This window comes from Polychytrium aggregatum (genome assembly GCF_025602895.1).
Source record: "Polychytrium aggregatum strain JEL109 chromosome Unknown BJ171scaffold_4, whole genome shotgun sequence".
Taxonomy (NCBI): domain Eukaryota; kingdom Fungi; phylum Chytridiomycota; class Chytridiomycetes; order Polychytriales; genus Polychytrium; species Polychytrium aggregatum.
The window spans coordinates 1,011,195-1,031,628 of NW_026516206.1; the positions used below are offsets into that span (position 1 = coordinate 1,011,195).

The 20,434-nt window shown below is 56.5% G+C and overlaps 6 protein-coding genes across 6 annotated transcripts; 4 read left to right on the top strand and 2 right to left on the bottom strand.

Moving 5' to 3' along the window:
* Positions 1-593: 593 nt before the first annotated feature.
* Positions 594-3,123, bottom strand: BJ171DRAFT_557790 (WD40-repeat-containing domain protein; the record flags this gene model as incomplete). The annotated part of the gene is made up of 9 exons (XM_053113116.1): positions 594-670; positions 948-1,080; positions 1,256-1,333; positions 1,513-1,646; positions 1,747-2,027; positions 2,183-2,248; positions 2,414-2,466; positions 2,576-2,738; positions 3,107-3,123. 9 exons carry the CDS (start codon positions 3,121-3,123, stop codon positions 594-596), a joined length of 1,002 nt encoding a protein of 333 aa, XP_052970801.1.
* Positions 3,124-3,615: 492 nt separating this feature from the next.
* Positions 3,616-11,835, top strand: BJ171DRAFT_455220 (uncharacterized protein; the record flags this gene model as incomplete). The annotated part of the gene is made up of 24 exons (XM_053108270.1): positions 3,616-4,009; positions 4,221-4,485; positions 4,613-4,979; positions 5,129-5,305; positions 5,474-5,773; positions 5,904-6,086; positions 6,215-6,346; positions 6,515-7,069; positions 7,205-7,537; positions 7,652-7,840; positions 7,951-8,004; positions 8,121-8,336; positions 8,419-8,526; positions 8,612-8,704; positions 8,806-8,939; positions 9,052-9,175; positions 9,280-9,486; positions 9,601-9,678; positions 9,815-9,955; positions 10,064-10,438; positions 10,578-10,744; positions 10,839-11,007; positions 11,144-11,300; positions 11,398-11,835. 24 exons carry the CDS (start codon positions 3,616-3,618, stop codon positions 11,583-11,585), a joined length of 5,106 nt encoding a protein of 1,701 aa, XP_052970802.1. The 3' UTR covers positions 11,586-11,835.
* Positions 11,819-14,604, top strand: BJ171DRAFT_489765 (Dihydropteroate synthase-like protein). The gene is made up of 3 exons (XM_053109544.1): positions 11,819-12,949; positions 13,174-13,385; positions 13,547-14,604. Exons 1-3 carry the CDS (start codon positions 11,897-11,899, stop codon positions 14,505-14,507), a joined length of 2,226 nt encoding a protein of 741 aa, XP_052970803.1. The 5' UTR covers positions 11,819-11,896; the 3' UTR covers positions 14,508-14,604.
* Positions 14,605-14,764: 160 nt separating this feature from the next.
* Positions 14,765-15,961, top strand: BJ171DRAFT_489766 (uncharacterized protein). The gene has a single exon (XM_053109545.1). It carries the CDS (start codon positions 14,808-14,810, stop codon positions 15,876-15,878), a length of 1,071 nt encoding a protein of 356 aa, XP_052970804.1. The 5' UTR covers positions 14,765-14,807; the 3' UTR covers positions 15,879-15,961.
* BJ171DRAFT_489767 (WD40-repeat-containing domain protein) lies at positions 15,962-18,413 on the top strand. The gene is made up of 7 exons (XM_053109546.1): positions 15,962-16,102; positions 16,217-16,395; positions 16,507-16,673; positions 16,861-16,921; positions 17,105-17,278; positions 17,432-17,637; positions 17,830-18,413. The coding sequence occupies exons 1-7, from the start codon at positions 16,063-16,065 to the stop codon at positions 18,320-18,322; spliced, it is 1,320 nt and encodes a 439-aa protein (XP_052970805.1). The 5' UTR covers positions 15,962-16,062; the 3' UTR covers positions 18,323-18,413.
* BJ171DRAFT_489770 (uncharacterized protein) lies at positions 18,413-20,251 on the bottom strand. The gene is made up of 6 exons (XM_053109547.1): positions 20,081-20,251; positions 19,796-19,903; positions 19,536-19,651; positions 19,362-19,422; positions 19,099-19,183; positions 18,413-18,937 (listed from the first exon to the last, which is right to left on the bottom strand). The coding sequence occupies exons 1-6, from the start codon at positions 20,118-20,120 to the stop codon at positions 18,715-18,717; spliced, it is 633 nt and encodes a 210-aa protein (XP_052970806.1). The 5' UTR covers positions 20,121-20,251; the 3' UTR covers positions 18,413-18,714.
* Between the last annotated feature and the right edge of the window lie 183 nt (positions 20,252-20,434).

The window sequence follows — 20,434 nt, forward strand, 5'->3', positions numbered from 1 at the left end:
TTCGCTGCTGACTCCGCTGCCCTCACGCCTGCGCTGTGCGACACAATCAATGCACATCCGGTGGTACGGGCGCGGCACCACTCCCCCACAGCTGCGCACACAAAGTCTCTGTGGCTGCCTCACTGCCTGCGGCCTTGTCGCGCCAGTGCCTGCCAGCCGCCCCAGCGTGCTCTTCACGTGTCAGGGCCTTGATCTCCCCCCCTGTCGTCTTGTGGCCGATCCAGCGCGTCGATCGCCATGGGAGCGAGGGCTCGGAACCATCCCCGGCCTCAAGGCCAGTCTGCGTCTGTGCTGGCAAGCGCACCCGCGGTTGGTCCGTCCAGATCCAAGCGATCCCCGCTGTCCCTTGCCTCTGGTTCGCGCTGTGGGCCTCATGAAACCGCCGCTACCCAGATCGAGGTCCTTTCTCTATTGCCATCGTCACATGCCAAGTACCACATCGTCCATCCAGTCGGCCGTGGATCCGTTGATAGCAATCTGTCCGTTGCCGAACCACTGCAGTCAAGCTGGGCGAGTTCTGGTCTCGTGGTCTTTGACGGGAGCAGCAGATCCGCCATGAGGTGCCGTCGTCCGGCCCAGAGCACACAGCTCTGCTAATTCAGTGTGCCGTCTGGAAAGCACCGACGGGCCATGACATTGACTTGGTACTCGTACACAGCTGTTTCGAGGCCTGCGTTGCCGGGCGACAGCCGGAAATCAGTTAGTGGCCCGGTCGACATGTGCACCCCCGCAAAATTGACCCCCCCTCCTTCGGCGGGCTATGTTGTCCTCCTCCCGCCACTTGATGTGTCTCTTGTCCTTGCTCGTTGTGCGTCTCTGGCCTCTCGCTGCGGACTCATCTTGTTCAATGAACATGAACAGATTGCTTGCCCCCTAGCTTCGACATGATTCCAGCCGCCCGCTCGCCTCGCGCCGCATGCAGCGTCCTTTGGACTGTTCGAACCTACCAACAAAGATTGTGCTGCTGTCCGGCGAAAACGAGACGCCGGAAATGTGCTGGTCGTTCTCTGGTGGAGCCACGCGGATCGATTGGACTTCGGAGAAATTCCTCGTGTCGACCAAGTTGATGTACGAGACGTGCTGTCGTCCAAAAGCAAACGCAGTGTCAGTATGCTTGCGAGCCTGCTCGCCGATCCGGCCCAGATCTCGAGTTCCCTGGCCGCCCCGAGCCCAGATCCCAAAATCGCCAGCCACTTGTCCCATAGGATCGACCCACTCGCGTATCCAGGTATCAGTCAGCTCGGTCTTGCATCACCTCGCTGAACATGAGTAGATCGACAGGCCCTGACGGTGAGAATTTGACCGATCGACAGGCGCCCTTGACTTGCGGGTACTGATTCGATAAAAGCAAGGTCAGGATGGCGGGCGATAAGGCACTCACGCACCTGCTGTGCACCTCCCCCGGGACTGGACGAACAGCTCAAACAGGCAGGCACTTTGGCAAGCCGCCCACGTTCTCGTGCAAAATCCCGGGCCCTTCTCGCATGCACTGCCTTGTCGTGGCACCCTCACCTGCTTCGATGTGATCTTGGCAAGCTTCTCGCTGCTCCGGACGTCCCAGACAGACACACAGCCGTCTTGGCTGGCGACAGCAAACTTTTCCGATGACTGGTTCCACGCACATGAAAAGCTTGCGTCGCTGGATGCTGTTTCCCACGATATCCACTTCAAGGTGAGCCGAAGGACTGTCGAATACTGGTTTGCAGTAACATCAGACTGCTTGGCCATCGCTGGCGAGCCACCCACCTGTCAGGGTCGAGATCTTTTGGTACCCTCCCGTGGGAGAGATGTCATACAGAAACACCTGGTTCGAGTCTCCCACGGCCACCATCTTTTTGCCGTCCGGGCTCACCGAGACATAGTTGACGGCGACCGGCAGCGAGATGTTGGTGATCCTCTGGAGGCTCGGCAGATTGTATACTTTGATGGTCTCATCGTTGTTGCACACCAGCAGACGAGTGGACCCAAGGTGGTTGGATATGCTCATGGCGTTGTTGATCGATCCGCCGACGGAGATCTGGGCAAACCTGGTGCGCCCGAAATCCCGAGGAGCTTTAGTATTGTCTCCTCTGCGACGGCTCTGCGACGGCTCTGCGACGGCTCTGCGACGGCTCTGCGACGACTCTACAGTGTCCGTGCCAGTGCCTCTGCTCCCGTACTATCCCTTATCAAGGCATCATACCAGTTGTTGGATAGGTTGCGGACGATCAGTTGGCTTCGCTGTCCTCCAGCTGCCAGGTATCCGCATCTGCAAAACATGGACAGCGGCATGATTTAGCTTGGCCACTCCAGGCTCACACATTCCACCGCCAGTCCGCGGAGTGATCGCCCCAGGCTATATGCACAATCAGCACAGATCAGTGGTTATCTATTGGCTCTTGATCAAATACATTGAGGCTTCTCAGCAACATACCCAGCCGACAGAGACGACGGCGAGAACGACATATCTCGAAAGATCGTGGTGGTCTGGAACGGTATCAGCCAGTAGAACGATGGGCACGTCAGGATTACCTCCAAGCACATACTTGACGGCAAACTCAAGCAGCAGAATCTGCAAACGAAACGACACGCTCACCCGCTTCTCGGTCGTATTATACATGAGCACGCTCCGCTCGTTCGAGTATATAAATTCGTTTCTGTTGCTGGGGCATGCCAGGAGATCACGCAGCTGCCAGTGCTGGATGCTGATGCGAACCGGATACTTCTTAACCTGGGGCTTTATGAACTCGGTGTCCTCACTGGCGCCCGGTAGGGTCGATTCGTCAAGTTGATCCCACACAGTACGATGAGCAATAACAGATGTTAGTGGGAGCAATATTGAAGAGCCGGGGCCTAAGCTCGATATCGCGAGCCTGCCCGCAGCAAAAGACAATCTGTCCGCCGTCTCGATATCGACGGGCCACGACCACTCGGCAGCCCGGCCTGGGACGAGCGGTTTCGAGGCACCGCTCCCAGCAACGCAAGCCTCGCGCCATCCGATGAATAGATAGATAGATAGAGAGAGAGAGGGATGCATGGGTGGATATGATAGATCTAATTGATTCCGAGCAAACTTGCACCCCCTCCTTCTCCGGAGAGGAGAGCGATCGATGGTATGGGCAGCTACCTCGAGTAGAACGTCATTGTGGGGTGGGATCACTCTTCAGTACAGGAGGATAGTCGGAGGGCTGTTGCGATGCAGACGGAGGTGTGGGAAGACTCAAGTCCAAGTCGTGGCCGCCACGCATTCAGCACTCTATGCGACCGAATTGCGTGTGCGGACGGCGCTGATACGAAGCGGATCGGTCCAGCAGGATCCAGCGGTGATTGGGTTTCTGGCCGCCCATGTGATGACAATACTGCCCTCGACCGGCAGCCATCTGTCGGCCAGCGGACTGGACTCATTCGGTTCCTCGATTGCCCCTCCCCTCATCGCCATTCAGGCTTCGGAGACCAAGGCGCATCAGTTCAGCAACATGCTATTTGGCGAGCTCGAGATAAGGTGCGATTTTCTGCTGGGCTCGTTCTGCACGCACGCCGATGCTGTCCCTGGGCCGACGCCGAGCTTGGTATAAGCCACTTCTCGCGAAGCAAGTGATGATATCCGACACGTCCATGACATACTTCGCTGTGCTGATGCCCCATACCGCTCCCTCTTCTGCCGGAACGCTTACTGCGGGCCTCTTCAGCAAGTCCTATGGACACACGACCCTCGCGCTTCCAAAATACATCTCTCCGACCGTCATCTGCTATGTCTCGGGAAACTGCATCAACTTTCTCGATACGGGCGACTCTGAAGCGAGCGACCACGATCAAGACCACCTCAGCGAGGATGGCCACGAGACCCATCAGCAAACCGAACCAAGCGAGTTGAGGCCCATCACGAGCGACACCCAGATCACCGCCTTCACGACCTTTCCAAAGGATAATATCGTCGCCTATGCCGAGCGCGGCACCACCACCATCACCATCGTGAAGTGGTCGGCGACGTCCCTCAGCGGCAGCAGCGGACCGCCCGTCGTTGTGAACGGTAAGGGGATGAAAGTAATTCCGAATATGTATCGATACACCCGAGCACATCTCCGATGCTCCGATGCTCCGTTGCAGCCCGGACATCATCGTGGGCCGTATCCTCGCGGCATATATCGCTCTCTGGACCGTGCCCTAGGCTCATTCTTGCCCCTACGCTCTCTCGTCCGCCCCAAAATCTCCTCGTCGCCGTCCCACACATTATCGCGCAGCTCCGTATGATCTCTCGATCGTGTGTTTGGCCTTCTCGCTCAACGGCCAGTATCTTGCTGCTCTCGGCGACCTCCCAAACTATACGGTCTCGATCTGGGACTGGAAGAGCAACAGTATGCTCTGCTCCGCTCGCAATGAAGCACCCGCCAGCCAAATCAGCTTCAATCCGGCAAACTATCGCCAACTCGCCACCTCGGGTCTCGGCGGCGGGATCAAATTCTGGGATCTTAAGCTTGGATACAAGTCCTACAGTCTGATATCCAGGTACAGCCGCTGATGCACGTCCATTATGCTACGAGCTCGCTGCTCCTCGCCAAGTTGCTCCCCGCCAAGCTGCTCCTCGCCAAGCTGCACTCGGCACTGACTCTCCTTTCCGCGGCGTGACGCGCAGAAATGGCGAGGACTATCCCACGACCATCGACGGCCAAACCCAAGCCACGACTTCGGCCTTCGAACTGGATCCAGACGACTCGACCCATTCGCCCATCTCGCCGTCGCGTCACATCTGGAGGCCGGATCAACAAGTCTTGGCCGCCACTGAAGACGGCAACCGCATCGTCGCCTTTATTCCCACGGTCGGATCGTGCAAAGTGTTTGTGTCGGCCAAGATAAGCCGTGGGTCGCTTCAGCTTGGTGAGACCCGGGAGCCCGACCAAGACAGTGAAAATGTGAACGAGCGCTTCTTTGCGGACTGGGGCGGACCTGCGAACATCAAAGCCATGGTGATCTCGAGGGAACATATCATCGTCGGTGGACAGGTTGGTTCATGGCTCCAATGAGCGGCAGTATGAATCTGCTGATTGTAACGTGCTCTATCGCCCTCAATCTCTTTGTTTGGGTGTCCGCAACATCGTATCGCGCGGCTTATCAATCCAGTCCAACGCTCTGTATCCAATCCTCTCGCCAGGACTCGGTGCTTCGATGGGCGACCCTTGACCAGCCCCCGACGGTCGTCAGGTCGCTCAAAGTCGGCGCCTCGCCCATCATTGGGCTCGAGTTTTCTCCGAACTACCACTACTTGATGGTTACGACCGTCGATGGTCGAATCTACACTTACAGTGTGCACGACAGCATCATTAAAATGGTAAACCGCTCTCGGATTCGCAGCTGAGCTTGCTGTTGATGGCCTCGCAGGCCCTGAGGCCGCACAAGTATCCATCCATGCCTCTCCCGCTGAGACGATATGGTGATGTCTCCCTCGTGTCGCTCAAACTCCTAACCACCCTTCTTCTTCGACGCTTTGGGTCTACAGAAACTCTCAAACGATATCCTCGGAGTCACCTGTGTGGACATTGCCCGTCTCTCGGGAATGTTTGTCACCGGTCATTCCGGAGGAGGCGGAGTTGGCTTCTGGGACCTTGACCGCAAATGCCTGCTGAATCGAGTTGAAGTTACCGACAACATCATCAGCATCGCCGCCAGCCCGTTTTCTTCAATGGTGGCAGCGGGATCAAACAGCGGCATGCTGAGGCTCTATGTGACCAAATCCGGCATAGAGCAGCCCCCAAGCCTAATCTTCAGGGAGCGACTCGATGGCCAGCCGCTTATCAAGGTGCGACGGCGATCGCAATGACTTATTCTGCGCACTTTGAGGACGGACGTGTGTGGCTCTGTAATCAAAGAAATCCATTGACCCGACTTGACACATGCCGACCTGTGGCAACGTCAACGCGGACGACCAGCTTTTGTTTGATCCAACAGGAAAGTATCTCGCCGCGGTCTCTTCCAGCGGCTCAATCTTCTTTGTGGACGTTTATTCCAAGTTCAAGCTCCTGGGAAGAGTCGAGCTGCTGCTGTCCAATATCGTTGTGCGGTCGAGCTGCTGGAACTTTGAAGAGCCCGAGCAAGAATCTGGGCTGATTCCTGTAAGTCGAGATGTGCTTTAAACGAAACCAGGATGAACAGGCAGCCGCAGCACACCCCGCCGCGACTCGCGGAGCTAACGCTGCTTCGTGCTTCTTATTGCTATTCGATTGGCCGCTATCGCGACTAGTTTCTGTTCCTCTACATTCTGACGTCAAACGAGATTGATCAAATCAGCTTTGTTCATCGGTACACGCTCCCCGTGGACCAAGAGCTTGTCCCTACAGAGAAAGGCGAGCCCTTCAGTAAAAGCGAGGTTCCGGTAGGTTCTGGTGCGCGGAGGATACGCCGCAATGGAGGGCGCGGTAACTACTTGACGCACTGCAGACAGCGGCACGGTTAGAGAAAGCGCATAATCAATCTGCTGATGCTAGAGCCACAAAGCACATCTGACGTTCTTCATTCTTGCTGTCAAACGGCTCTCTGTCAGCGGGTGACATACAGAATCGATGACTATCTTATGGATATAGCCGTGGTGCCATCGCAACTGACCGGCGGTCGGGAGGGCTTTTATGTTGTTTCGGCCGACCGAAGTCTGAAACTGTACCAGGCACCCGGAGGCATCTGGACCCTCAACACCGAAGATCAGCTGCAGGAGTCTGTGGCAATCATCACACCTATGCTGGAGCTCCGGGACCATGAGACCTCTCAAAACTGGATCCGCAGCTCGTTCTCCGGAGAGTGGCTCTTTACCTGGTCCACCGATGGCACCATCGTTACAAGAATGATCATGGAGCCCGATAAATCGATTCGGATCTATGTGCATGATCCCTTTCAGGGCGGCGTCCGCGATGTGGCCGTCAGTCGCGACTGTCGCCTGATTGTCTCGGTCGGAGCCGATGGTTTGCTGCGGATTCTGGACTGGAAGATCAGCGCCACCGGCCGCCGAGCAGCTGCCGAGATGTCCTCCGGGGCGGATCGGTTGATTGAAGAACAGTCTGCACTTATCAATGAGATCTACAACAACATCATGGCCGTGGACACTGTAAGTTGCGTCCCACTCAGCCTTGGCGGTAGTGTCGGCATCCTTCAGGCCCAAAAATGCAGGTGTGTTGGTCGCGAGCACTGCCAAGAATTGATAAGGAGCACACCGAGATCTCACCGGTAAATTCCGACCCAGGTCATCTCCGAAAGCGATGGAGCAGGTGACTCTAGCACTCTGACTCAGGAACAGGAGTCCAAACTGACCGAGGAAAGTGCCCAGAGTCGCCAAGTGGATCATCGCAGCAACCCGATATATCCCCGCTTTGAGGCTGTCCGGGAGAAGATCACCAAAATGATCGCAGCCAACGGCGATGTGCCGGAGATGGAGCGGCTGCTCCCGGAAGACTTTGTAATTGATTTTGAAGAACGTGATCGACTCACCAAGGTCTCAGACGAGCAAATAGACAAAGTAAAGCAAGAAATCGAGCAGGAGAATCTGAAGAAGCAGATCATAGCCAACCGAATCAAGGTAGTCGCGCGAGAGGCTGTGGACACGCTTCATTGGTGCCTGACCACGTTTTGTCGCCATCCGAGCAGGAATCTGGAGTCTATCTCACATTCGTTCTCGCCCTGACCATCGCAGAGAGAATGCTGGGAGTCGATGGAAGTGGTCGGACAGTCCGTGATCTCATTCCGACCAGACCAGCTCACCGGTCGTCTTATCGAAGTCAGCAATTACCCCATCCGCAAGTTTGATCTGCAAGAGCATGAGCAGACAATGAAAGCCATTTTGCTGCGGAGGATCCAGCTGTTAGTCCAGAAATCCAACAAGGTATCGTGCCGTTGCTAAGCCGACATGTCAGGGATATCGACCAATGTTACATCGCATCGGTGCTTCGACGAATGGATACAACGAGAGACTCACACTGCATATATTCTCAGCAAGCTTCGCGCTCGGCTACCGCACGAGACTCACCCACCAAGGAGATTCCCTCGGTAAGTGACAGGGAGGACATGCTGCCATCTGTATGCAGATAAGCCATGTCAGTCTCGCACGCCGTGGGCAGCTGCTTGTGCTCACACGCGGCCCTCGGATGGTATACAAACCGCAGAAGGAAGTTGAGGTTGCTGAAGTGGATGAAGATCAAGAGGAGTCTGCTGCTGCTGCCACCGCTGCACTGGCAGCCAAGGCTGTACCTGCCGCCACCGAGATCGATGTCAGCACATGCGCTTGCCAGCATATCCTCTACGACCCATTCGAGCTCAACACCAACGAGAGGAAGCGCACACAAGTCTACCTGCTTCTTCAGGTGATCCACGACATCAAGGTAAGTCAGCACCCCGGGGAATCTGCAAACTGAATGGACTAGCTAAGCTCAGAGAGGCTCAGAGATTCTGACGATACCACAGAGAACCTTCAACGCCACCTTCAAGGAGTTTGTCCGAATGAAATCCGACGAAATCAGCAAGATCGAGGAGAAAAACGATCGAATTACACAAATATTGGCGGAGTTACAGGTCAGACATCCCGGTCCGATTCCAGACCATAGATGGCCGGTGCATAAAGCTGCACGCGCTCCTCTGACCCATACGGTGAATTCAGATTCAAGAAGCAATCTTCCACCCGATCCTGACGGACGATGAAGTTCCCGAGAGAATAATTCAAGTGCTCGACAGCGAAGTGACTTCTGAAAGGGTAAGCGCGCGAGCGGTCCGCTGAACGATATCCAGCCTCAGCCTCGGGCTTGGAAACCGCAGTCTGGTAGTCCTAACTCGCGAGGGAACACCGCCATCCAGTTTATCACCACAGAGGAAAGAAAGCGAATAGAGGAGAAGAAGAAAATGGACGAGGAACGACTCAGAGCCCAACAAGAGGACGATTCTCGCGAAAGAGCCATCATGTACATGATGGGCGGCAAACTGGACGATAGGTGGGTTCATGGAGCAACCTCCCAGGCTCGGAAGACGACATGGCTGCATGTCGATTCGTTCGTATGCATGTTCTCATCGGGTTAGTGGATGCTGGTGACGAACGGAATTCAGATCCGATCAAGAGGAGAAGGAGGTCTTGGTCAGACCCGAGTGGATGAACAAGCCCAAAGAAGACCTCAGTGAAGAGGAGAAGAAGCTGATCAAGGAGTTTGAGAAGAAGATGGCTGTCTTCAAGGTCAGCCGAGAGGGAGGGCTTGGTTTTCGGCCGCGTCGCCCCTTCCCTGGACTGAAATGCCCTACGAATCCCTGTGCTGACCCTGAATGCGTTTCTCTCCACAGGAAGAGCAAGAAAAGTACAAAAAAGCGCTAGAGACCGAACTGAGAAAGCTCCAGAGCGGAATCACCGAGATCTGCGACGGATTCGATAGCAACCTGCGCGATTTGTTCCTCAAGAAGCTCGATACCGACCAGCAGATATTCCAAAACGAGCTCAAGATCACCAAGCTGACACAATCCACGCTGTACAGCGAGGATGACGAGATGAAGGTATTTTCCGGATCTCGCCTGACAAGGATGCTATGTCGCCGCTTCAGAGATACGCTCGCTTTGGATTACAAAACATAGGTCGCTGACATGAAATTGCACCGCTCGGGCCATCAGGAAACCGAGCTCATGAAGCGTCTGGAGGACCTCAAGAACGAAAAAACCACATGCATGACCGAGATTCCCGAGATCAAGGTATGCGCTGCCCTCTTTCCAAAGCTGCCCCGGTCGTGAAAGCCGGCTGGGTTATCTACCGACCAGAGCCTATGGGCTGAGGATTCTCTACTGACTAACCATCACCCCGACTAACCATCATCCTCTGTGTTTCCAGCGAGATCTGGAACATTGCCGCGAAGAGTACGAGCAGGCCGTCAAGCGCGACAAAGAGATCGAAAAGGCATTCAAGAAGGAGTTTCATGCTTATGACTTTTACTTTGACGCTCTACTGAAGCTCTTCAAAAAGCGACAGGCGGTAAGACTGAGCATGCTTGCTCGAAGGAACGGGTGCCAGCGAGCCACATCGGGGCGAGGAGACGCTCTGCGTTGCCGCCTAACACGCATGCCATAACGTTTTCGACAGACTCAAGAGGAGGGCTCTGCACCAGCGAACGATTTCAGTGAAAGCCCGTACTTCCAATATGAAAAGGCCGTCATTGCCTCCGACGAGCCTGTTGTTGCGCTCAACCCCGAGATCGATATGCCCGAAGGACTGAACGCGGAGTTGTGGCAGAAGCTCCAAGAAATCCGAGATCGCAAAATCGCCTCCGAGACCGAGGTCCGCCAGTGTCTCAAGAAGTTTACGGACATGCAGCAGCTGGTGCAGGCCGTGCTAGAGGAGAGCGAGCGCATCCGCACCGAGACAGAGAAGATCACCAGCGACTATAATGCTTTTCTGGAGTACAAGTTCCACACAACCTACGACCTTGAGAGTCTGTTTGAGCTGAAACAGGGCCAGGTGAACCTTGATTGAAGTCGACATGCGCCAATTTGCCCTTATGTCACCATAGCCTGCCCCGTTTGGCGACCTCATATGCTTTGCTTGCCCGTAGCCTCGATCGAATGCTGATTCAGCTACTCTACCGTCCTCTGTTCAGGTTGAAGTTGCCCAGGCGCCCGTTGTGACGGATTACTCTGATGCAATCCTGATCCACCGGTCGGTAGTCGAACAGATCAACGAGGGAATCGTTGCCCTCGGCAAGACCAAAGTCGATGCGCTGAGGGAAATCAAGGACTACCGAAAGGGCATCCATGCACTCGAGTGGTAAGCCGCTCGCTCCAATCGATCCACCCACTGTAAACAGTGTGTTGCGTACCTGTGGAGAATGCGAGGCTCACCCTGGTCCTGCCGCCACAAGGGAGAACAAAATGCTCGACTTCCAGGCCGAGGACTTGGTCATCCGGACAAGAGACATCCAGCTCCTACGGGTTACCAAGCAGATGCAGGAGTACCTCCGGAGCGGCGATGAGTACAAGCAGTCTGCCGAGATCGCAGCCCTGGAGAAGCGAGCCGAGTACAGCCAGAAGGTATATGGGCGATCGGAGGGAGTGCCCAGCCGGGATACGATGCCGCTCTGGAGCCGAATGATGCCGCTCTGGAGCCGAATGATGCCGCTCTGGGGCTGCGTGACACTGCTCTGATGCGCTGTACGGCTCTCTTCAGACACACGGGCACAAAATCGAGGAAAAGAAGAGGGTCGTAACCAAGATCGAGAAAAAGATTCGCGAGAAGGCAGTCGAAAACAAGAAGCTCGACAAGCAGCTCGGCGATCTTGCCAGTGCAGTCGCTGAACGAAGCAAAATCCACAATGTGCAAACAGGTCGGTCGAGAGGGCCGTGCAGTGTGCGATGTGGGCTCCGGAAGGTCCTCCAGCCGAGACACCCGGATACCGGAACTGACGAGACCCTGTCTTGCAGCCAACCCAGTCCCCAACACCGAGTGCGTTGACAAAGCCTCGCTCAAGGAGATCTACACCCGACGCAAGCTTGTGGATCTGGCCAAGTCGCAGGCTCAGGACATTGCCATCCTGCGCGAGGAAGTCGAGCGCCTGCGGCTGCGGACATACCCAGCATTCCCCACGACCAAGCCCGGGCGCATTGTGTAGATTCCGGCGACCAGGGCGTCTTGACTCTGGGGACGGAGCTGCGGTGCAACATTGGGGCAGGCGGGGGGCTGTTTGAACATGTTGCACGGCGCCAGCCGATCTGGCAGGGGCAGAGCGTCCCCCCCCCCCAAAAAATCCCATGCCTGTTGCCCCAGACGACCCGCAATCAGCTGCTATGGGGGAGGGTGATCGGGCAGGAGGGGGAAGCCACGTCGATTGGCTCGGCAGCGGGGGCTTTTTTGGGAGCGATCCCAGATATTTGCAGCGGGTCTGCGGTTCTTTCTCTCCCGCCTGTCTGCCGCCCACCCGCCATGCTCAATCCCGTGCTGCCGACGCCCGGCGAGGACGTTATCATCGTAAGAGACCTGAAGGTCCGCAACATCATCGGCGTCGATGCATGGGAGCGCGAGCGCCGACAGCCGCTCACGATCGACATCCACCTGTACTCGTCCATCAGCGCCTCGGGCGAGAACGACCAACTATCCAAGTCCATCAGCTATGGCACGATCTCGGTTCTCGTCACCGAGTTCTCCGAAAAGACAGCCTATCGCTCTGTCGAGGCCCTGGCTGTCGGCATTGCCCGCGTCTGCCTATTCGAATGCGGCGGCACCAAGGTGACCGTCCGGGTCGAGAAGCCGAGAGCGCTTCTGCATGCCGAATGCGCTGGTGTCGAGATCACCCGATCCCGGGAATATTTCGAGAAGCTCGATGCTCTTGCCTCCGAGGGATCCGTCTCGCCTGCACCAGCACCGACCCCCAAGGGCGAGCTCGATGTCGCCGGCGATGACCTGATCTTCATCAAGAATCTCGTTCTCAACACCATCATCGGCATCCACCCTTGGGAGCGCGTGGAAAAGCAGCGGGTGGTCATCAGCATCCTGGTTCACCTTGATCTGCAGCCCAAATATCTGCTCGAGGACCACGTTCCCAAGATGCACAACTATCGCACCATCACTCGCACCATCAGCCGGTACGTTGAAGAGAGCAAGTTCAAGACGGTCGAGGCCCTGGTCTTGTCCATCGCCAAGATCTGCGTCGAGACATGCCATATCCCCAAGGTCACAGTCCGCGTGGAGAAGCCCAGCGCCCTCGTATTTGCCTCGGGGGCGGGCATCCAGATCACACGAGACCGATCGTCGTTCCAACCGACTGCCTCCGAGCAGATTCAGCGCGGCAGCGGCCATGTGCATACGGCCTTCCTGGCAATCGGTACCAACATCGGCGACCGCGTTGCCAACATCGAGTCGGCCTTGGCGATGCTCGAGTCTGAATCGTCCGTCACGGTCCTCGACACCTCGTTCCTTTACGAGACTGCGCCAATGTACGTCACGGACCAGCCGATGTTCTTGAACGCCGTTTGCAAAGTAAGTGCTGTTGATTGGATTCTCGACGTGCTCGGCGAACGCTTGGGTCGGAAGGGAAGCAGCGCACCGCAAAGGGACTCTGGTTACTTCGTTTGCAAGGCCGCTCTACCGGGGCCAGTGGCCGGTGGGGGTCTACCTTCAGCGGCCTCTAACGCTCACGGCCGATCGGCAATCGGTCGGTGGCTCATGTGAATCCGCTGAACACGACTCTGACCAATACCCAGGTCTCCACTTGTCTGTCGCCCGAGGCTCTCTTGGACTGGCTCAAGTCCATTGAGGTCGGTCTTGGACGCGACCTGAAGGGAATCCGAAACGGCCCCCGTCCCATCGATCTCGATATCCTGTACTACGATCATATCAAGATGGAGACCGAACGGCTGGTGATTCCGCATCCACGCATCAAGGAGCGCGAGTTTGTGCTGCGTCCGCTCTGCGAGTAGGTGTTGTCTGCGGCCATGCAGCAGTGCTAACGCTGCTCCTGGGGCCCGATCTGTGCCTATCCAGGGCCGACCGAAGAGTTTGCGCGGCAAGATCTAGCTCTTGATACCACTGGTACTGACACCTGGGACGTTCATTCTCGCACGCCTCTGTGCATAGCATCGCGCCCAATCTGGAGAACCCGACGCTCTTTCGGACGAATGCCCAGCTGCTGTCGCTCCTGGCACACGCAAACAACCCTGAATCGATCAGCAAAGTCACACCGATCGGCAACACCGTGTGGAGATGGTGCGATCGCACGTTCATCATGGGCATTCTCAATGTCACTCCCGACAGCTTCAGCGACGGCGGCAAGTTCTCGTCGATCGATTCGGCGCTCTCCCAAGCGAGGGTGATGATCGAGGGCGGTGCGGACATTATCGATATCGGTGGCCAGAGCACCCGACCGAACGCCGTCGAGGTTTCGGAGCAAGAGGAGATTGATCGGGTCGTGCCCGTAGTCGAAGCCATTCGCAAAGCCGGAATCGAGATCCCGATTAGCGTCGATACGTATCGCTCCGGTGTCGCCCTGGCGGCATTGAAGGCCGGCGCCGATCTGATCAACGATGTAACCGGAGGCGACTATGATCCCAACATGGTTGCAACGGTCGCAAAGCACCACGCTCCATATTGCTTGATGCACATGCGAGGCAACCCACAGACCATGATGAACCTGACAGAATATGAAAACAATGACGTTGTTGAGGACATCAAGAAGACGTTGGGCGAGAAGGTCTCGGCAGCCATCAAGGCAGGTATGCGCCGATGGAACGTCATTGTCGACCCTGGAATTGGATTTGCCAAGACAGCCGAACAAAACTTTGACATTCTGAAGAAGCTCCCTGACCTCGTGAAACGCGGCAGCCCGCTGCACGGCTTTCCGTCGCTTGTGGGGCCGAGCCGGAAGGGCTTTATCGGCGCGGCTCTGAACGAAAAGGATCCGGCCAAGCGAGTGTGGGGCACGGCGGCTGCCTGCAGCGCCAGTGTCGCTGGAGGAGCCAATGTCCTCCGGGTCCATGACGTCAAGGAGATGAAACATGTCGTTGTGATTTCGGACCGCTGCTTCACCAGGTCGATCTGACGATCCAGCTGTCCGGTATGAAGCATGTCGTCGGACGGCACCGATGTTGGTTTCCAAGATATTGCTTTCTTCATGAATATACAACGGTGGCTTGTAATCTGTCCTGGGCGGTGGCGTATCTCGGCCTGTGGAGACGATCGACTGATGCCATGATGCAAGGACCAGGCTGGACTGGCTGTGGCGCAGGGTATCCACGTGACCGGGTGTGCACTTGGACAGCCAGCTCCGATTTCTGCCGATTTCTGCCGATTCGCCGTTGTCGATCTGTCCTGCTGGGAACTCAGGCCATCAATATCGTCGATGAGCAGCAAGGCCTCTGGTGCAAAGAGGCCATCACGGCCTCCGTCGTCTGCTTCGGCATCGTCGTCATCGTCATCGCAAGATAGCCAGAACACCGTCGCCCGGGCTGACCAAGGCGGGCTGGTCTTGCGCAAGCTGCAAGCGGCGCTGTTGAAGCACACCTCGCCCGAGCAATCGCTGCTGAATTGCATCCGCGAGGCGTGTGCGCCCACCCTTTCCTCGCCCGATTTTGAAGCCAAGATTCGCAAGATCAAGCAGCTCTTTTTCGTCCGGGACTTTGGCGGCATCTTCAACGACCCCGAGCTGGTGCCGGCATATTCAGCCGAGTACATCCCTGGACGGGCACTCTGCTACCGCGAGTTGTTCACGGCCCACGACGAGCTGCGCCAGGTCCTGCTGAAGGACCAGGGCCATGTATTTGCCCTTGGTGCTGGCGCCGGGAGTGAGCTCGTCGGGCTGGTGTCGGCCATGCTCGGGATCGACAAGTTTGCGACATACATGCAAAAGAGGACGGCAGCCTCGGCCGCTGCGGACGAGATCCCTGGATCTGAAGCTGAGAAACGCAAGCTGCCTCGGCTGACCCTGCACTTGCAGGACATTGCTGACTACAGCTGTGTCCTCCAGCCCCTCGAGGCAGCCATGAGGACGCACTACCGCCTCCCAGAGACCCGCCTGACGATCGAGTCGTCCGTCTTTGACATCCTGGACGAATCGCCCGAAGCCAAAGCGCTGCTGCTGGCCCACCTCTCAAAGGCGACGCTGGTAACGGCCATGTTTATCTTGAACGAGCTGCTGGCCAACAACAAGAAAGACTGCGTGCGACTGGTCACGCAGCTGGTGCGGGAAACCGCTGTGGGCTCGCTCTTGCTGGTGGTGGACTCGGCGGGATCGTTCTCGGAGGTCAAGGTCGGACAGGGCAACTACATGATCTACCACCTGCTCGACAGCATACAGGGCCTGGAAGTGGTCCTCAAAGCCGACTCGCAGTGGTACCGGTTCCCCGAGGACCTCAACTACCCGCTCAGGCTCAACAACATGCGGTACTTTCTGCGGCTGTATCGCCGGGTCTGATCCAGCCAGCACCCAATACACCCACGTGATCCAGCAAGGCAACCGCTTCATTTCATTTTGGTTTTTTCTTTTTGGGCTGGGGCAGCCGCGGCTCTGCTCCAACACCCATCGGCTGCCGAGCTCGAGCAACGCTCCAGCCCAGCAGACTCGTTGCCTGAGGAAGAAGAGAGAAAATAACAGAGAGATGCGATTCTACACGGGAGACGAAGCCGGGCTCGTCAAAGGTACGATCCAGATGCGTTGTCGGGGCCGCAGCGATCGAGCCGGATACTCAGCCGATCGGCTGCGGCCAACTTGGCTGCGGCCATATCCCATCTTCTGACGCCGGCCGTCTGCAGCCGTCCACTTCGTAGCACCAAAGGCCGAGGCAAAGCCTGTCTCTACCAAGGGCAAGCCCAAGCACGACAAACTCGACAAGGACAATGATCAGCCCGAGCAGCGGCCCGTGGTCCAAGCTTGGGGATCTGTGGACAAGATCATGGGTATTCAGATGATGGCTTGGGCAAGCGATAAGCAGGTGACTGCTCCGAGTCGCAAGCATTGACCGAGATGCTCAGCAGCATCAGCTCCGTGATCATGAGCAGCCCCAGCCGGTGTGCTAACTGGCCTTCGTATTCTGCTCAACAAGATCGTCGTTGCCCGCAACTCTGGGCAGATTCAGTATATCTCGACCCAAACCGGATCCGTGGTTCGGGAATATATGCACATTCATCACCCGGCGGATGCAACCAACGTGGGCATCAGCCCGTCTCTGTCCAAGTTGGAGCACTTTGTCGGACTGCACGAAACGGAGGGGCAAGTAGCATCGTCATGACATCGCCGACCGAATCTGTTCTTCGTCGCAACCCTGGCTCGACAGCGCAGGTCGGCTCAACCTACTTACCGTTGAATCTCGGTCTGGTGATGTGACGGATTATGTGCCATCGGCTTGCTTGGCATCGACCTTACATGGAATCGGCCCACATCGCGAATCGACAAGCAGAACCCTGATCTCATGCACAAGCCATGGACGAGTGATATACGACCGTATCTCAGAGAGCGAGGTTTGTGGATATATTTTGCTAGTTGCCCCCCCCCCACCGTTGGGATTGAGCAGCGCATACAAACCGGCCCGACGCCGGAGCAAACGCAACGGATGCAGATCCTTGGTCTGGATTCTCCCATCTGACTCGGTGTCAAACTTATCGACCCTCTCCCTTTTTGCTGACTCGGCTACGCTTCGGCAGACGGCGCTTCCAAGCCTGGCGGTATCGCTTGGCCAGGATCAGCTGTGCCGGATGCGAGTCAGCGCATCTCAACCCAACATCTTTGTCACAGGAGGAAAGGAGCGAGAAATCGCTATTTGGGACATCAACAGGGCAAAGGAGTCGGCCCTCCAGCCAATCTGGAAATCGAAAAATGCAAGTGCGCCGATGCAGCAGCGCTGGCGATGTTACCGAGACCCTGGCCGTGACCATTTCGAGGGCTTGTTGACGAAGGCTGAGTAGGGCTCGCTCGACGCAACCATTTGACGGAGTAGCCAAATAACACGCACCTTCTGCTTGTGCCCTCAGGTCAAGAACGACTTTCTCGATCTGCGAGTGCCGGTTTGGAACACGGACATTCAATGGTGTACTCCTTCCGATACCACAAAGTTTGTCGTCGGCACCGGTCACCATCAGATTCGCCTCTATGACACCAAGGCAGCCCGTCGTCCGGTGATCAGCAAAGAAGTCGGCGAGCATCCCGTGCGGGCTCTGGCACTGGCGGAGAACGGACAGTAAGTTACTCGATCGGCAGGACCGAGTTTGTACGAGCGGTGTGGGGCTATCATACAGCTCCCTTGACGACATCCCACTGGAGCTTGATCGAATCTCTCTGGGATCTCCGGACTGTGATCGGTACTCGCCAAACCGAGCTTTGCCCTTGCGCAGACTAACCAAACGTGCTGGTGGCGAATCACAATCGATAGGGAAGTTATCCTGTCGGATACAACCGATTTGATGATGAGCTTTGATCTGCGGATGCAAAAGGTCGTTGCCAGATACAAGGGTCTGGACGGATGCGTCACAAGCAACTACGCCTGTGGAAACGAAAAGTCGGTCGTCTCGGTCTCGATGGATCGCCACCTGAGAGTCCACGCACGGACTAGCAAGGCCAATCTGCTCAAGAAAGTCTATCTGACGCAGCGACTGAGCGCCGTGCTTGTAGATGAGGAGTGGGTGGACGAATCCTCCACAACAAAATCAACTCGCGATACCCAGATCGGCGAAGGCCTATCCCATCGAGCGAAAGCTGCGGCCGTCGGAGATGACGGCGACGACGAGGATGAGGATATTTGGGAGCGAATGAAACAGGTGGATGAGGAAAACGAATATGACGCAGAGGCGCCTCGGCCCAAGAAGAGGAAGCTGCTGGAGAAGAAGGTGAAGCGAAAGACGGCCTTCATCGTGGCGGATAAGTGAAGGAGCTTATGAATACATGGGGCCCTTGAGACGAATTGACTCGATATCGATCAGGCGGATTTGCCTGCCACACTCTTTCTCCGAGATCATGCGGTTGGTCAATTTCGGGCAGACTCCTGATACAACAGAGTCTGCACTAGGTCGACATGTATTAGAGAATCATGGGACGACGTTGCATATGGACTTGGTGGCCAGATTAGGCATTTCCGGCAAGCTTTTGCAGCTGGCTGAGGGTCACTTGCAGGAGCTTCTGGACGTCAGCGAGGAGGCCCGAGAGGCTGAGGTTTGTGACAACATCGGCCATGACGCGAAGAGCCGCCTGAGGAAGAGCCATAACGGAGTTTCAAGCAGGGTTCAGAGCAAGCGCAGATGCACGGGCCACAACGGGTTGGTCATGCACCGTTGAAGGTAGAGACGCTAAGATTGGCGATTGCCAGAATGCCTGTGACCATACGAACCTGATATCCCAAGTTGAAGTCCGGATTGACGGCATTGGCGAAGAGAACATAGCAAGCAAACATGCCCTGCAGATAGCACAGGCTGCGAAGCGGACCGATTCCGAGGATATAGGCCCAGTTGTAAAGGACTCGAACGAGGACAAAGTAAACGGCATAGCTGTTGGAGAAACCGTTGCCAGGGAAACAATCAGTGGGCTTTGGGTCGGCCAGAGCGAGTCAAGAGCGACCGGATGATCCACGAGCCCTGCGACCAGACCCTCGGCGGTCAAGATACGCTGGTGAAAGCATGGGGAGGCAATGCGAGAACGGAATGCGTACGTCTGCTGGATCTCTGGCGACACGTTGGTGATGTATGCAAAGGCAACGGCGGCGGCAAACACGGGGAACGCCTCGAGGCTGTTTTCTAGAGACGCAAACGAGCGATGATGAGATCGGTTGGTCTCGGAATGAGAGGGCGCACAAGCGCTCGATCCATTGCAGCTTCGGAGTGGAGGCGAGACGAAAGAGTCGACAGAATCGACAGAGCCCAGCGCAAGGAGAGTGACAAGTCACTGAGATCATACATTGCTCTCCGGACTTACCATGGGCAGAGAGGAAACGAAGAGCAAAGCCGCGGACATTCTGGCGGCCGATGCGCGGGCTCTGTGGAAAAGCACAACCATGGGGATGAAGCGACATCTTGCGGTGAGCGAATCTAAAGGGGGATTGGGTGGGCCTGCCGAACATGCAGTCCAAAAACACCGAGGACAGCTTACACTGGCATTGTAGCCCTTTTGCGAAACTGTCTGGGCAACGACGGCAGCGACGCCCATAACAACATATGTGAGGAATCCAAAGAACGCAACGCAAGCAATCGGGAGTTTGCTTGGCTCTGTATCATACAAGAATCGAGGCGGGCTCGTCAGTCTGCGTACACGTTTGAAACCAACGACGATAACCAGGGCCACGACGGGCCAAGCACTGGCACCGGTAATAGAAGCTACTGAAGGACAGAGGGATATCGGGGCGATCATACCGATGAATGAAAAACGTTTCAGGATCTGAGGCATCACGTAGGTCTCGATCGGGAGTTGGGAGTGGAGACCCAGGAAGAGGGTAGCTCCCATCACGTACATGAGGCTCACTGTCGGAGGCAGCGGTCAACAGGTAAGTCAGAGGAGGGTAGCATGATGGCACCGATTCGCTTGAGAAAATGCTCTTGGCGGACGAGGCGGAACTGGTAGGCTATCGCCGGGCCAGCGGGACGGCTGACGGATGGGAACAAGCGAGGGCAGCCAAGAGATCACAGGGCCGGACGCACCCCCAAACGATATCTGGATCAATGTCGAGATTGCCTTCATATTGGGTTGAGGTGCCGACAGAGGACGGAGTATACAGGGTGATTGACAGCGCGAGACAGCAGCCGCGGTGACGGAGCAAAGAAAGAAGAACCGGGATCTGGCGGCCGCGGTGGGCAGAAAGAGCCGCGAAGACAGGCCGAGTTCGCGCCAAGCGCGCAGGGCCAGCCCGCCGCACACAGCAAATGGAGGCGACGGGGACGAGGTGCGACGGTGGGAGTCAGGACGAGGCGAGTGCGAGTGTCGGTGGTGGACTGAAACCAAGGATGAGCGGTGGATGCATGAAAGTGGTGGTGGTGGTGATGAAAGTGGTGATG

Excerpts from the sequence above, each read along its gene's own strand:
- BJ171DRAFT_489767 (XM_053109546.1), top strand. The coding sequence starts at position 16,063 with ATGCGATTCTACACGGGAGACGAAGCCGGGCTCGTCAAAG. Across the intron at positions 16,103-16,216 it reads CGAAGCCGGGCTCGTCAAAG|CCGTCCACTTCGTAGCACCA; the intron begins GTACGATCCAGA and ends GGCCGTCTGCAG. Across the intron at positions 17,279-17,431 it reads CAATCTGGAAATCGAAAAAT|GTCAAGAACGACTTTCTCGA; the intron begins GCAAGTGCGCCG and ends TTGTGCCCTCAG.
- BJ171DRAFT_489765 (XM_053109544.1), top strand. The coding sequence starts at position 11,897 with ATGCTCAATCCCGTGCTGCCGACGCCCGGCGAGGACGTTATCATCGTA. Across the intron at positions 12,950-13,173 it reads TCTTGAACGCCGTTTGCAAA|GTCTCCACTTGTCTGTCGCC; the intron begins GTAAGTGCTGTT and ends ACCAATACCCAG. Across the intron at positions 13,386-13,546 it reads GTGCTGCGTCCGCTCTGCGA|CATCGCGCCCAATCTGGAGA; the intron begins GTAGGTGTTGTC and ends CTCTGTGCATAG.
- BJ171DRAFT_489766 (XM_053109545.1), top strand. The coding sequence starts at position 14,808 with ATGAGCAGCAAGGCCTCTGGTGCAAAGAGGCCATCACGGCCTCCGTCG.
- BJ171DRAFT_489770 (XM_053109547.1), bottom strand. The coding sequence starts at position 20,120 with ATGAAGGCAATCTCGACATTGATCCAGATATCGTTTGGGG. Across the intron at positions 19,904-20,080 it reads GATCCAGATATCGTTTGGGG|TGAGCCTCATGTACGTGATG; the intron begins GTGCGTCCGGCC and ends TGCCTCCGACAG. Across the intron at positions 19,652-19,795 it reads GAAACGTTTTTCATTCATCG|AGCCAAGCAAACTCCCGATT; the intron begins GTATGATCGCCC and ends TGTATGATACAG.